Source organism: Anolis sagrei, chromosome 4 (assembly GCF_037176765.1).
Source record: "Anolis sagrei isolate rAnoSag1 chromosome 4, rAnoSag1.mat, whole genome shotgun sequence".
NCBI lineage: Eukaryota > Metazoa > Chordata > Lepidosauria > Squamata > Dactyloidae > Anolis > Anolis sagrei.
Genome location: NC_090024.1, coordinates 243,303,186 through 243,319,083, shown reverse-complemented (window position 1 = coordinate 243,319,083; position 15,898 = coordinate 243,303,186). Strand labels below are relative to the sequence as shown.

General features: G+C 45.8%; 1 protein-coding gene across 1 annotated transcript; it reads left to right on the top strand.

The window, feature by feature from the left end:
• The first annotated feature begins 488 nt into the window (after window positions 1–488).
• On the top strand, window positions 489–14,595 carry COMMD7 (COMM domain containing 7). The gene is made up of 9 exons (XM_060771820.2): window positions 489–625; window positions 4,500–4,553; window positions 5,344–5,446; window positions 8,522–8,578; window positions 8,668–8,705; window positions 10,371–10,461; window positions 10,565–10,614; window positions 12,474–12,522; window positions 14,091–14,595. The coding sequence occupies exons 1-9, from the start codon at window positions 539–541 to the stop codon at window positions 14,165–14,167; spliced, it is 606 nt and encodes a 201-aa protein (XP_060627803.2). The 5' UTR covers window positions 489–538; the 3' UTR covers window positions 14,168–14,595.
• The last annotated feature ends 1,303 nt before the right edge of the window (window positions 14,596–15,898 follow it).

The following is a 15,898-nucleotide window of genomic DNA, read 5'->3' as shown; positions in this document are numbered from 1 at the left end:
GCTTCAACTCAAGCACTGAAGTGCATTACAGTAATTATACAGTGTAGATACCCCCTTTATGCTATTGGACACCACTTGGAACTGATAAGGAACTGATAAGGTTAACATTATGGGATGCTGGGAGTTGTAGTTTAGTGAGGCCCCTGCATTCTTAACAGCAGTGTTCCCAACTTTTGGTCCTCCAGGTGTTTAGGACTTCGGTTCCCACAGTTCCTAACAACTGTTAAGCTGGCTGGGATTTCTGGGAGTTGAAGTCCAAAACACCTGGAGGCCCAAAGGTTGGGAACCACTGCTTTAGAGGGAGGGAGCTGGAAAGCTACAACTCCCAGGTTTGCATAGCAGCGAGCCAGAGCAGCGCATGTTGTTGCCAGCCTGCATTCATTCCAATCCCAAGAGGGAAAGGAGTGGCCAGTGGTCAGGCAAAGGAGCCTGTCTGCTGCGAAAGTGCCGCTCCGGATTTGCAGGCTGCAAAACAGGCGGAGCGAAGCGGGTTGGAGGCGGAGGCGAGGGAGGGACCTCTGCAGGGCTGGGAGCCGCCATGGCCCCGCTCCACTTCCCCCGGGAACCGGGCCCCGAGGAGCCTTTGCCCGCAGACCTGCAGCCGCTGAACCAGCTCAGCCCCAAGGTGAGTCCCTCGCCGTGCGTCATGCGCCCAGGGCGCACCAAAAAGCGCACGAGTTTGAGCACAGCAAAGGGCGCCCCCTGTCGGTGCCACGGCCTCCAGTCTGGGTCAAGGGGGGTCTTCAGGCTCTGCCCCACCGAGCTGACTGCACCCCAACTTCTGGGCGCCCCCCTGGGTCCGGAGAAGGGGGCGCCAACAAGGTCCCCCCAGCACCTCTCCAACTCCTCCTTTTCCTCCTTCTCCCAGGGTGTGTTTAGATTGTAGATGCAATGCAACTTGGTGGCACTTGAGCTTCTCTGGCTCTGGACAATGGTTTCCTGGGAGTTGTAGCTTGCTGAGGCACCAAGGCTCTTGGGCAGAGAAGGGGGTGTCAACAAAGTCCCCCCAGCACCTCTCCAATTAAATCTCCTTCTCCCAGGGTGTGTTTAGATTGTAGTTGCAATGCAATTTGGCAGCACTTGAGCTATCCTGGCTCTGTGCTATCGTTTCTTGGGAGTTGTAGCTTGCTACAATCCCCCCCCCCCCCCCAGTACTTCTCAAACTCCTTCTTCTCCTTCTCTTAGGGTGTGTTTACATTGTAGGTGCAATGCAACTTGGTGGCACTGGAGCTGCCCTGGCTCTGTGCTATGGTTTCCTGGGAGTTGTAGCATTCTGAGGCACCAAGGGTCTTGGGCAGAGAAGAGGGTGCCAACAAGGTCCCCCCAACTCCTCTCCTTCTCCCAGGGTGTGTTTACATTGTAGGTGCAATGCAGCTTGGCAGCACTTGAGCTCCCCTGGCTCTGTGCTATGGTTTCCTGGGAGTTGTAGCATTGTCAGGCACCAAGGGTCTTGGGCAGAGAAGGGGGCACCAACAAGTTCCCCCCAGCACCTCTCCAACTCCATCTTCTCCTCCCAGGGTGTGTTTACATTGTAGTTGCAATGCAATTTGGCAGCACTTGAGCTACCCTGGCTCTGTGCAATGGTTTCTTGGGAGTTGTAGCGTGCTGAGGCAACAAGGCTCCTGGGCAGAGAAGGGGGCACCAACTAGATCTCCCCAGAACTTCTCAAACTCCTTCTTTTCCTCCTTCTCCTTCTCCCAGGGTGTGTTTACATTGTAGGTGCAATGCAACTTGGCAGCACCTGTGCTGCCCTGGCTCTGTGCTATGTCCCACAAGTGACATTTGCTTCCATTGTTGTTGTGGGGAAAAATACAGTTAAGTCTGGGAGTTGTAGCTTGCTGAGGCACCAAGACTCTTGGGCAGAGAAGGAGTGCCAACAAGGTCCTCCCAACTTCTCTCCAACTCTTCCTTCTTCTCCCAGGGTGTGTTTACATTGTAGGTGCAATGCAATTTGGCAGCACTTGAGCTACCCTGGCTTTGTGCTATGGTTTCCTGGGAGTTGTAGCATTGTGAGTAACCAAGGGTCTTGGGCAGAGAAGGGGGTGCCAACAAGGTCCCCCCAGTACTTCTCCAACTCCTTCTCCTCCTCCCAGGATGTGTTTAGATTGTAATTGCAATGCAACTTGGCAGCACTTGAGCTACCCTGGCTCTGTGCTATGGTTTCCTGGGAGTTGTAGCATTGTCAGGCACCAAGGGTCTTGGGCAGAGAAGGGAGCACCAACAAGGTCCCCCCAAAACTTCTCAAACTCCTTCTCCTCCCAGGTTGTGTTTAGATTGTAGGTGCAATGCAACTTGGTGGCACTTGTGCTGCCCTGGCTCTGTGCTATGGTTTCCTGGGAGTTGTAGCTTGCTGGGGCACAAAGGCTCTTGGGTAGAGAAGGAGGCACCAACAAGCCCCCCCCTCCCCCGCAGTACTTCTCAAACTCCTTCTTCTCCTTCTCCCAGGGTGTGTTTACTATGTAGGTGCAATGCAACTTTTTTGGCACTTGAGCTACCCTGGCTCTATGCAATGGTTTCTTGGGAGTTGTAGCTTGCTGGGGCACCAAGACTCTTTGGCAGAGAAGGGGGTGCCAACAAGTTCCCCCAGCACATCTCCAATTCTTCCTTCTCCCAGGGTTTGTTTACATTGTAGAAGCAATGCAATTTGGCAGCACTTGAGCTACCCTGGCTCTGTGGAATGGTTTCTTGGGAGTTGTAGCTTGCTGAGGCACCAAGGCTCTCGGGCAGAGAAGGGGATGCCAACAAGGTCCCCCCAGCACAACTCCAACTCTTCCTTCTCCCAGGGTGTGTTTACATTGTAGGTGCAATGCAGCTAGGCAGCACTTGAGCTGCCCTGGCTCTGTGCTATGGTTTCCTGGGAGTTGTAGCTTGCTGGGGCACCAAGGGTCTTGGGCAGAGAAGGCCTTGTAAAACTACAACTCCCAGACTTAACTATATTTTTCCCCACAACAACGGAAGTAAATGTCACTTCTGGGATTTTAAAAATTTGTGCAGAGCTTTCCATTAGTGTGCCAGGCCTCTTCTACAGTGCCTGGATTTTATATGGCAGTGCCATTCAGCGTGTAGGTGTGCCATAGGAACCTAACCAGAAACCTCTGACGGTTAAATCTGTCTATACCAGTGTTTCTCAACCTTCCTAATTGCGTGACCCCTTAATCCAGTTCCTCATGTTGTGGTGACTCCCAATTATAACATCATTTTCTTTGCTACTTCATAACTGTATTTTTGCTACTGTTATGAATCATAATGTAAATATTTGATAGGCAGGATGGATTTTGAATCACTGGACCAAATTTTACACAAATACCCAATATGCCCAAATTTGGATACTGATGGGATTTTGTCATTTGGGAGTTGTAGCTGCTGGGATTGATACTTTGCGTAAAATCAAAGAGCACTCTGAACTCCACCAATGATAGAATCGGGCCACAACTGGCATGCAGAACTCCCATGAGCAACAGAAAATGCTGGAAGGATATGGTGGGCATTGGCCTTGAGTTTTGGAGTTGCAGTTCACCTACATCCCAAAAGCACCATGGACTCAAACAATGAGAGATCTGGACCATCTGACCGATTTATTTATTTATCATGTCAGCCAACCGAACAGTTGTATTACATTTTTGACAGAACAAATAAACAACATACAAAAGAACACATCTCACCATGCTAAAACAGTGGATGTGGCACTTAATGAGACATGCCGCATTATCACAGGGTGTCTGCGCCCTACACCACTGGAGAAATGACACTGCTTAGCCGGTATTGCCCCACCTGACATCCGCTGGGAAGTAGCAGCCAATAGTGAAAGGACCAAGGCAGAGTCATCTCCAGCTCATCCCCTGTTTGGGTATCAGCCAGCACGTCAATGACTTAAATCTAGAAATAGTTTTCTAAGATCTACAGAGACACTTGCTGGAACACCTCAGCAAGCAAGAGTCCAAAAGTGGCAGGCCCAAACCCAGAACCTCAACCAATGGCTGATATGAAATGAGAGACTCCCCCCTGGGCACACAGAGGACTGGGTGACTTGGAAGGTGCTGAACAGACTGCGCTCTGGCACCACGAAATGCAGAGACAACCTTAAGAAATGGGGCTACAAAGTGGAGTCCACGACATGCGAGTGCGGAGAAGAGCAAACCACTGACCACCTGCTGCAATGCAACCTGAGCCCTGCCACATGCACCAGGGAGGACCTTCTTGCAGCAACACCAGAGTCACTCCAAGTGGTCAGATACTGGTCAAAGGACATTTAATCCCCTACCAAGTTTGCAAACTTTGTGTTTTTTTTTAATCTGTTTGTTTGTTTGTTTTGTTCTGTTAGAAATGTAATACAATGGTCTGGTTGCCCCTGACACGATAAATAAAATCTATGTGTATACTAGTGTAGGTATGAGAAGAGCTTCAGTCCAAGTGTTTCCTGGGCATAGACTGAGTAAGAAAGGAGGAAGGACAACAGTTTTTGTGTGATTGACGTTGAATTCTTCTGTCTTTCCCCCCAGCAATTCTCTGCTCTGACTGAACTGGTATTCCAGTTTCTCCAGGAACCTAAAGAGGTAATCCATTTTCTCAGATAACAAGCCTAACTAGGTATTTACAAGACAGGAGGGTTTTAATATTGCGAGCCATCATTCACAGTTATTAATACAATATTTCCCCCTCGAGATAAATGGAAAGACGAGGCTCTCATTCTTTGAAAGATCTACTTTATCTTTAGGGATTTGTTCTATAGTTTTGCAAAAATGAGTAATACTGATAGTGCGTGATACCGCTGGAATCACTGGGTTGCTGTGAGTTTTCTGGGCTGTCTGACCATGTTCCAGAAGCATTCTCTCCTGATGTTTTGCCCCCATCAATGGGAAGCATCTTCAAAATTGTGAGGTTTGTTGGAAGCTAGGCAAGTAAGGTTTGTATATCTGTGGAATAATGTCCAGGGTGGGAGAAAGAACTCTTGTCTGCTCGAGGCAAGTGTGAATGTTATAATTGGCCACCAGCATTTAATGGCCTTGCAGCTTCAAAGCCTGGCTGATTGCTGCCTGGGAAGATCCTTTGTTGGGAGGTGTTAGTTGGCCCAGATTGATAAGAGTTCTTTCTCCCACCCTGGACAAACCACTCCAAATCTCATTTTAAGAGACGAGCGTGCATAGTAGTTGTGGTCATAATAATACCCTGACTTCAAGACCTAGCTGTTGATTGTCTCTCATGCGTGGGTCTCAATAATTTGAAGTGAGTTCAATGGTAGTTAACTACAACCATGATAGTAAGAACTATATGCAAGTAGTTTGAAGCCCAGTTTGCTCCTTTTGGGTGAAGGACACTGCTTTCATTACTCGTCTTCTTTTGCAGATTGAAAGGTTTCTGGCCCAGCTCTCTGAATTTGCTGCCACCAATAAGATCAGCTTGGGGCCTTTGAAGAATCTTGTCAAAAGTCTCCTCTTGGTGCCAAACAGTGAGTCTGAGACCATGAGGGCTCCAGGAAGGTCCATTGGCTCTCCAAGGCCAGCCACTTCTTGCGCCTCCACTGTAGCATTAATGCAATTATGTCATGAATGACTTTTCAATAACTTTGAAGCATAGGTTCTTTTTATTGCAATTTCCAGTATGAGAGGGTAGATCAGATTACAGAAAAAACATTTAGCAAAGGATGACATTGGACAGACAGACATATAGGCATTCTATGCAACTACATTGGATTTACAATTACATTGGTTAACAAACAAACAAAGGGGAATTCTATTTTCACTCAACATTCTCACACATAGAATCATAGAATCAAAGAGTTGGAAGAGACCTCCTGGGCCATCCAGTCCAACCCCATTCTGCCAAGAAGCAGGAATATTGCATACAAATCACCCCTGACAGATGGCCATCCAGCCTCTGCTTAAAAGCTTCCAAAGAAGGAGCCTCCACCACACTCCGGGGCAGAGAGTTCCACTGCTGAACGGCTCTCACAGTCAGGAAGTTCTTCCTCGTGTTCAGATGGAATCTCCTCTCTTGTAGTTTGAAGCCATTGTTCCATTGCGTCCTAGTCTCCAAGGAAGCAGAAAACAAGCTTGCTCCCTTCTCCTCCCTGTGGCTTCCTCTCACATATTTATACATGGCTATCATATCCCCTCTCAGCCTTCTCTTCTTCAGGCTAAACATGCCCAGCTCCTTTAGCCGCTCATCATAGGGCTTGTTCTCCAGACCTCCAGACATGTACACACACACATCCTCAGGCATCCAAATATTACCATATCCTTTTCTTCTTCCTTGGAGAAGCGCCTCTTAGGCCAGATCCTGCTTCCCTGCAGCCTGTCAATGCATAGTTCCATAACACCAAAACTTCTTCCCTAAGAACAATGCCAAGGACCAGATCTCTGTTTTCCATACAGCAGAACCTGACTCCCTGCACAAAATCTGAGACTCCAAAAGTGGACTTCCTCCTCTTCCCTTGAGAAAGAAGCCCCAAAATGACCCAGATTTGCTCCCGTGCAAATCTACCACTCTCCATAAGTACACTATCTCTCTCCTTCCCATGGAGCAGAGCATGGTGGGTGGAACAGACTCCTCAGGTCTGCCACACTTTGAGCATTATTAGACTGAGTCTTGTATAGAAATATTCTGCTGATGTAGTCCCAAAGTTGTAAATTAATAATAGACAACTTCCATCCTGGCTCCATCTCAGTTTCCTGGCCAGATGTTGATCTTCTTGATTGGTGTTGGTCTTATGTTGACTTCCTTCTTAACATAAGGAATGTTGCAAACATCTCCTTAACTTGAAAGAACCGTCATCACAGTTCTTATCAATTCTCATTAGCAGGTTTTGATCACAGATCCAGCAAGCAGGTAGTTAGTCATTGCAGGCCTTAATATTATACTGGTGTTTCCAAAATTATTAGCTCAATTCATACATCCTTCCATTCATTCCCACACATCATATTAAATTCATATTTATCAAATCTGCACATTGAATTTCTTGTGACAGTTCGACACCACATTCAATGCCATGGCTCAATGCTATAGATTCCTGGAGTTGTAGTTTTACAGGATTTCTAGCCGCCTCTGCCAAAGAGTATGTAGACCAGATTGCTGTCAGTTTTTCCAGGCTATATGGCCATGTTCTAGAGGCATTCTCTCCTGACATTTCACCTGCATCTATGGCAAGCATCCTCAGAGGTAGTGAGGTCTGTTGGAGCTAGGGAAATGGGTTTATATATCTGTGGAATGACCAGGGTGGGACAAAGGATTCCTGTCTGTTGGAGCTGGGTGTGAATGATTCAACTGACCACCTTGATTAGCATTTGATGGCCCAGCAGTGCCTGGGGCAATCTTTTGTTGAGAGGTGATTAGATGTCCTTGATTGTTTCCCCTCTGTTGTTTTGCTGTTGTGATTTTAGTATTAATTTTAGTATGTTGTAATTTAGATTTAGAAACTACAGATGCCAGGACTCCATAGCATCGAGGGATAGCAGTTAAAGTGTGATCAAACTGCATTCCTAACAGCCTCAGGCCCCTTCCTTTTCCCCCTCAGCCGCTTAAGCCATGTTCTAAAGGCATTCTCTCCTGATGTTTCGCCTGCATCTATGGCAAGCATCCTCAGAGGTAGTGAGGTCTGTTGGAGCTAGGAAAAAGGGTTTATATATCTGTGGAATGAACAGGGTGGGACAAAGGATTCCTGTCTGTTGGAGCTGGGTGTGAATGTTTCAACTGACCACCTCGATTAGCATCTGATGGCCCGGCAGTGCCTGGGGCAATCTTTTGTTGAGAGGTGATTAGATGTCCTTGGTTGTTTCCCCTCTGTTGTTTTGCTGTTGTAATTTTAGTATTAATTTTAGTATGTTGTAATTTAGATTTAGAAACTACAGATCCCAGGACTCCATAGCATCGAGGGATAGCAGTTAAAGTGGGATCAAACTGCATTCCTAACAGCCTCAGGCCCCTTCCTTTTCCCCCTCAGCCACTTAAGCCATGTTCTAGAGGCATTCTCTCCTGACATTTCGCCTGCATCTATGGCAAGCATCCTCAGAGGTTGTGAGGTCTGTTGGAAGTAGGAAAATGGGTTTATATATCTGTGGAATGAGCAGGGTGGGACAAAGACCTCTTGTCTGCTGGAGCTAGGTGTGAATGTTTCAACTGACCACCTTGATTAGCATTTGATGGCCTGGCAGTGCCTGGGGCAATCTTTTGTTGAGAGGTGATTAGATGTCCTTGATTGTTTCCCCTCTGTTGTTTTGCAGTTGTAATTTTAGTATTAATTTTAGTATGTTGTAATTTTAGTATGCTTAAGCGGCTGAGGGGGAAAAGGAAGGGGCCCGAGGCTGCTAGGAATGCTAGGAGTTGGAGTCCAAAACACCTGGAGGGTAGGCCCAAGTTCTAGGCTTATTTTTGTATTGAATGCACAATCCCAAACACTTGCGCCAATGGATGCCCGCTGCATGACCTTCCCCTTTTGGTTTCCTCCTGCACAGTAGCAATGCGGCGCAACTGGACGGCTTTGCTTCTTTTCTCGCTGACCCTTTCTCTTTTACGATGTTTGCTCTAGGTGCCTTGAAGAAGGCTCTGTCCGCCGAACAGGTCCGAGCTGATCTTATCTCTCTGGGTAGGTCCCTTCGGTTTCGCCTCCGGTCATCCTGGGAAGTGTCCGCTGTCCATTCCCTTCTTTGTAACCGTGTTGCGTTTCTCTTGCAGGTCTGAGCGAGGAGAAGGCTGGCTTTTTCGAAGAACAGGTACGGTTTGCATTCCTTTCCCCTTGGAATTCGAAACTATGCGCTCAGGGAAGCATGGCTTGAGATGCCCAGTCACTTATTCCTGCATTTATTTATCTTTGGAGGAGATAGCTTCCAATGCACACTAACAGAAAATAAATCTGAAAAATGTAGTACAGGTTGTACATTTGGAATTCTGAAATCCGACATAGTTTGCATAAGAGGGGTGTTCATTAATAGCTTCCAATGCACACTATTTATTTATTAGTTAGTTAGTTAGTTTGTTTGTTTGTTTACGACATTTATATGCCACCCTTTCCACCCCGAAGGGGACTCAGAGTGGCTTACAAGAAATATATACATACAATATATATCATTAGTATCAGTATTAAATATTATGTAGTAAAATATAGTATTATCAGTATTAAATATTACTATATTGTATTATACCATTATAATGTAATATTATTAGTAATACTACATGTAATGTGCTGGTACGGCTGTACCAGGAGCTCCAATTTTATTTGCTTTGTATTAAATGTTTGCTTGAAGCCCTGAGTTTCAGGGACTCTGCAGACAGGTGGCTTCTTTTGGTTGCAGTCATAGGGCAAGTCACCTGTCCATCATCGTTAAGTTTTGGTCCCACCCCTTGCTCAGGGCTATTGGGAAGGGAAGGGAGCCATTTTAGTTAGTCTCAGCAAGGAAAGCTAATGTACAAGACATGTACAAGCTTCCCCTGTACAAAAGCTTCAACCCTTAAGACTTTCCGGGAGGAAACAGTCTTAAGAGCATCCAAGACTTTCCGGGGGAGAACAGTCTTAAGAGTCTCCAAAGATTTCCAGGAAAATAGCCTTAAAGACCAAAGAACTCCAGCTGGAGAACATCTAAGCCTTTACTGGTAGGTCCACTCAGCGTTCGAGAAGCAGTTTGATCCGGTAGTGGAGCCCACATCAGTGAGGGTTAGATTACAGTCAGCCTGGGAGAAGTTAAAAAGGGGATTTTCCTTTAAAGTAAAGAAGAAGTTATTGAAGACAGTCACCTGTCCTTCGTGGGCAAGTTTAGGAAGCTACCAGTTGCATAAAAGCCTGGAATCATTTGTTTATCTTTACTGAAGACAAGAGAAGTTTCTGTTTGATTGTTCATTAATAAAGGACTTTATTATACTTCACAAGCCATCTAAAGACTATTTGTGGTGGAAAACCTCTGAGAACTTCTCCTTGGGCCCCCTGGCTTCCCGCTGGGCAAAACTAGCATGTCCTGTCTTAAAGGAAATTCTTTACAGGCCCAGCACGCGACAGAACATGTAATATAAATATATAATTATAATATCATATTATTATTATTATTATTATTATTATTAGTATATTGCATTACATTATAATATACAATATATTATATTACATTGATATTACTAACATAAAACAGTTCTGAAAATGCAGTACAGGTTGTGCAATTGGAATTCCGAAATCCGACAACGTTTGCAGATGAGGGACGTTTATGAAAGATTTTCCCTGACCTACCAGCTGTTAGGAATTGTGGGAGTTGGAGTCCAAAACACCTGGAGGGCCCAAGTTGGCCCATGCCTGGTGTAAATGGACCCTTAAAATCAGTTGGATTGTAATCACATTAAGAGTGGGCAAAATGACGACATGGCTAAAAATGTGACATTTTCTTTTTGTGGCCCAGTGGAAGGGAAATGCTGCGACGCTCTCGCGCCTGGCGGTGGGGCAGACCCTGATGGTCAACCAGCTCATGGACATGGAATGGAAGTTCGGGGGTGAGTAGTTTTGCCTTGATCTCAAGTCCTTCCCTGGAATTTTGCCCCCCTGAAACCTGGGCACCAGCTTCAAGCCATTACTTGTCTTCTTTCTCGCCACCAGTTACGGCCGGAAGCAGCGAACTGGGCAAAGTGGGGAGCATCTTCTTGCAGGTGAGCCACCCTCTTAAGATACATGCATGGCTTTGTGTTCAATGCCTTTACTGAAGAAGGAGAACGCTCTCTCAGTCATGAGTGAATTCTAGACTTCTAGAGCTGGATGGGAGCTCCAGAGGCCATCCAGTCCAACCCCCTGCTGCCAGGCAGGAAGGCACAATCCAAGCCCTCCTGACAGTTAGCCATCTGACCTCTGCTTCAAAACCTCCACAGGTTTCCTGCAGATTGCTAGGAAGAGACATCTCCCAGATCTTTTGCTCTTTCCAGAGCTTGGGAAATTGGCTTTAGTTTTTGATTAGAACTCCAAGAAGCAACTAAAACTATATCTGTAATTTAATTCAGGATGGGATTGCGCTCTCTCTCTCTCTGAATAAATCTCTTCACTTACCTATGATTCCTAACCTGATTGGTTTGTTTTATCTCCCTCCCTCCCTCCTTCCTTCCTTCCTTCCTTCCTTCCTTTTTCTTTCTTTATCTCTCCCTCCCTTTCTTCCTTTTTCTTTCTTTCACCTTAGTTTCTTCCTTCCTTCTTACCTACCTATCCCTTTTTCTTCCTCCTTCCTTCCTTCCTTCCTTCCTTCCTTCATTCCTAATAATAATAATAATAATAATAATAATTATTATTATTATTATTATTCCACCCTATCTCCCCAAGGGGACACAGGGCAGATTCCAATCATAAAAGGTAAACATTCAATGCCTGAACATAACAACAATGCACACATAGTAATAAAAATGATTCCTAGCCTGATTTGTTTGTTCTTTACTTCTTTCTTTCCTTCTTTTCCTTTCTTTCCCTCTAACTCCCCCTCTCCCTTCCTTTCTCTTTTTTTCTTTCTCCTTCCTCTTTCTTTCTCCCTTCCTTCCTTCTTTCTTCCTCCTTCCTTCCTTCCTTCCTCCCTCCCTCCCTCCCTCCCTCCCTCCCTCCCTCCCTCCCTCCCTCCCTCCCTCCCCCCCTCCCTCCCTCCCTCCCTCCCTCCCTCCCTCCCTCCCTCCCTTCCTTCCTTCCTTCCTTCCTTCCTTCCTTCCTTCCTTCCTTCCTCTCTTCTTCTTTCTCATTCCTTCCTTCCTCTTTCTTTCTTTGTCCTTCCTTCCTCTCTTTCTTTGTCCTTCCTTCCTTCCTTCCTTCCTTCCTTCCTTCCTCTTTCTTTCTTTGTCCTTCCTTCCTCTTTCTTTCTTTGTCCTTCCTTCCTCTTTCTTTCTCCTTCCTTCCTTCCTCTCTTTCTTTCTCCTTCCTTCCTCTCTTTCTTTGTCCTTCCTTCCTCTCTTTCTTTCTCCCTTCCTTCCTTCCTTCCTCTCTCTTTCTTTCTCCTTCCTTCCTTCCAATCCCTTCCTTTTTTTTTCTTTCTTTCTTTCTCCCTCCTTCCCCTCTTTTCTTTTCTCCTTTTCTCCTTTCCATCCCCATCTGCTACATTTTTTCTTTCCTTCTTTTTTTCCCTAGACATCCTTTATCCCTTCTTCCCTCTCCTTTTCCTTCCTTCCTTCCTTCCTTCCTTCCTTCCTTCCTCTCTGAACTTCTCTTTCTTTCTTTCCTTTTGGAGGGCAGTCATTCCAAGCCAGGCTTGCCAATGCAAACGTGAGCAAAGACTCCTGCGCATTTAATAAAGAGGACATTTTCAGCAGATGTTCCTTCTTCTGCGCAGCCATTCAAAGCACAGGATCCCCTTCCAGGCTCTGCTATGGCAACCCTGCCGCCCAGCTTCAGTTACAAGGCAAGCTGGCTTCATTCAGGGAGTTCTTGTTTCCCAGCTGTTGCAATGTTTGCGGCGAAATGGGATTTGCAGCCTGCAAAAGGGGAGTCCTGTTTCCTTTTGCTGAGACTTGACATGTGTTTTTGAAACGTGATTTCTTTCCAGCTGAAACTGGTGGTGAAGAAAGGAAACCGACTGGAGCCTGTCTACATGGGTAAGCACGTGACCCTCGTTGCAAATGCAGTTTTTCGCCTGTTGTATGGAAAGGTCTATTTCTTTTTTTGCTAATCTTTTATGATAGCGATTTGCAATAGTTGCAATTACATATTGGTCTCATGTAAGCCGCTCCGACTCCTCCCTGGGGAGATGGTGGCGGGGTATAAATAAAGATTATTATTATTATTATTATTATTATTATTATTATATTGTATTGTCATAGAATCATAGAATCAAAGAGTTGGAAGAGACCTCCTGGGCCATCCAGTCCAACCCCATTCTGCCAAGAAGCAGGAATATTGCATTCAAATCACCCCTGACAGATGGCCATCCAGCCTCTGCTTAAAAGCTTCCAAAGAAGGAGCCTCCACCACACTCCGGGGCAGAGAGTTCCACTGCTGAACGGCTCTCACAGTCAGGAAGTTCTTCCTCATGTTCAGATGGAATCTCCTCTCTTGTAGTTTGAAGCCATTTTTCCATTGTGTCCTAGTCTCCAAGGAAGCAGAAAACAAGCTTGCTTCCTCCTCCCTGTGGCTTGCTCCCTCCTCCCTGTGGCGAAGGCTTTCACGGCCAGAATCACTAGCCTGTTGTAGGTTTTTTCAGGCTATATGGCCATGTTCTAGAGGCATTTTCTCCTGACGTTTCACCTGCATCTATGGCAAGCATCCTCAGAGGTAGTGAGGTCTGTTGGAACTAGGAAAAAGGGTTCTGTGGAATGACCAGGGTCGTGGGACAAAGGACTCTTGTCTGCTGGAGCTAGGTGTGAATGTTTCAACTGACCACCTTGATTAGCATACAATGGCCTGACAGTGCCTGGAGCAAACTTTTGTGGAGAGGTGATTAGATGTCCTTGTTTGTTTCCTCTCTGTTGTTGTGCTGTTGCAATTTTAGAGTTTTTTAATACTCTACCGTGTACCATGCAGCTGTGGACAAGTCTCCATAGGGACCATCAAATGCGGCATTGCCCAACACACGAATCAAGGAACATGAAAGGCACTGCAGACTACTTCAACCAGAGAAGCCAGCCATAGCAGAGCACCTGAGGAACCAACCTGGACACAGCATATTATTTGAGAACACAGAAATGCTGGACCACTCTCACAACCACCATGTCAGACTACACAGAGAAGCCACTGAAATCCACAAGCATGTGGACAATTTCAACAGAAAGGAGGAAACCATGAAAATGAACAAAATCTGGCTACCAGTATTAAAAAAAACTCTAAAATTACAACAGCACAACAACAGAGAGGAAACAATCAAGGACATCTAATCACCTCTCAACAAAAGTTTGTTCCAGGCACTGTCAGACCATTATATGCTAATCAATGTGGTCAGTTGAAACATTCCCACCTAGCTCCAGCAGACAAGAGTCCTTTGTCCCACCCGGGTCATTCCACAGATACATAAAACCATTTTCCTAGTTCCAACAGACCTCACTACCTCTGAGGATGCTTGCCATAGATGCAGGCGAAACGTCAGGAGAGAAAGCCTCTAGACCATGGCCATATAGCCCAAAAAAACTTACAACAACCTATTATTATATTGTTTTTCTCTTCCCAACAGAGTTGACGCTGCCCCAGTTTTACAGCTTCCTTCACGAAATGGAGAGAATGAAAGCCAGCCTGGAGTGCCTCAGCTAAAGGAAATCTCATGGGAACCGGATACGAATCCTAATCTTCGAGGGGAAATAAAATGGTTTTGGGGGTGAAAAATGCATCTACACTGTAGAAGTAATGCAGATTGACGCCACTTGAACTGCCACCGCTCCATGCTATGGCATCATGGGGGTTGACGTTTGGCGAAGCGCCAACACTCTCTTTGTCAGAAAACACCTTGGAAAACTACAACTCCCAGGATCACATAGCACTGAGCCATGGCGGTTCAAGTGGTATCAGACTGCATTTACAGTGTAGATGCACCTTATGTCATTCCAGGTTAGAACACCTGTTTTGCAAAACTTGCTGTAAAGAATCATATCTTGGTTAGTTGGGACTCTTGAGCATCCTCAACCTTGAGCGAGGAAATTGAGAAGTGAACATTAAAATGAATGATTGGTCTGTCTTGAAAAGCCAAGGGATTATTCCTCCTTGTTTGCAAGAGCACAAGAACCACCATTGACGTTGCAAAACCACCGCTTCTCCCCCCGAGAAACTGCCAGGTGACAAAACCCACAGCTTCCTCAAGCAAAACAAACCCCTTCCAAAATAGAAAGTCGTTACATCAAAGCCTACCTGTGGGGAATTCACAGAGAATGTGGGGAAGGCCGCTATCCGAGAAAACAAACATATAAACGCTTTTCCTCATTGATTGTTTACACTGTAGAGTGGATGCAGTTTGACTCCGCTTTGACTGCCATTATTCATGGAATTGCGGGAGTTGGGTTGTTGTAGGTTTTTTCGGGCTGTATAGACATGTTCTAGAGGCATTCTCTCCTGACGTTTCGCCTGCATCTATGGCAAGCATCCTCAGAGGAAGTGAGGTCTGTTGGAAATAGGAAAATGGGTTTATATATCTGTGGAATGACCAGGGTGGGACAAAGGACTCTTGTCTGCTGGAGCTGGGTGTGAATGTTTCAACTGACCACCTTGATGAGCATTTGATGGCCTGGCAGTGCCTGGGGCAATCTTTTGCTGAAAGATTGTTGTCCCTAATTGTTGTTTTGCTGTTGTAATTTTAGAGTTTTTTAATACACAGATATATAAACCCTTTTCCCTAGTTCCAACAGACCTCTTTGTAGGTTTTTTCGGGCTGTATGGCCATGTTCTAGAGGCATTCTCTCCTGACGTTTCGCCTGCATCTATGGCAAGCATCCTCAGAGGTAGTGAAGTCTGTTGGAACTAGGAAAAAGGGTTTATATATCTGTGAAAAGACCAGGGTGGGACAAAGGACTCTTGTCTGCTGGAGCTGGGTGTGAATGTTTCTACTGACCACCTTGATGAGCATTTGATGGCCTGGCAGTGCCTGGGGCAATCTTTTGTTGAGAGGTGATTACATGTCCCGGATTGTTTTCCCCCTCTGTTGTTTTGCTGTTGTAATTTTAGAGTTTATTTAAATATTGGTAGCCAGATTTTGTTCATTTTGATGGTTTCCTCCTTTCTGTTCAAATTGTCCACATGCTTGTGGATTTCAATGGCTTCTCTGTGTAGTCTGACCTGGTGGTTGTGAGAGTGGTCCAGCATTACAACAGCACAACAACAGAGAGGAAACAAACAAGGACATCTAACCACCTCTCAACAAAAGTTTGCTCCAGGCACAGTCAGGCCATTATAAGCTAATCAAGGTGGTCAGTTGAAACATTCACACCTAGCTCCAGCAAGCAAGAGTCCTTTGTCCCACCCTGGTCATTCCACAGATATATAAACCCATTTTCC

Bases quoted from the DNA above. Each gene is read 5' to 3' on its own strand.
- COMMD7 (XM_060771820.2), top strand. From the start codon at position 539: ATGGCCCCGCTCCACTTCCCCCGGGAACCGGGCCCCGAGGAGCCTTTG. The intron at 8,706-10,370 runs GTACGGTTTGCA...TTTGTGGCCCAG, and splicing joins CTGGCTTTTTCGAAGAACAG to TGGAAGGGAAATGCTGCGAC. The intron at 10,462-10,564 runs GTGAGTAGTTTT...TCTCGCCACCAG, and splicing joins CATGGAATGGAAGTTCGGGG to TTACGGCCGGAAGCAGCGAA.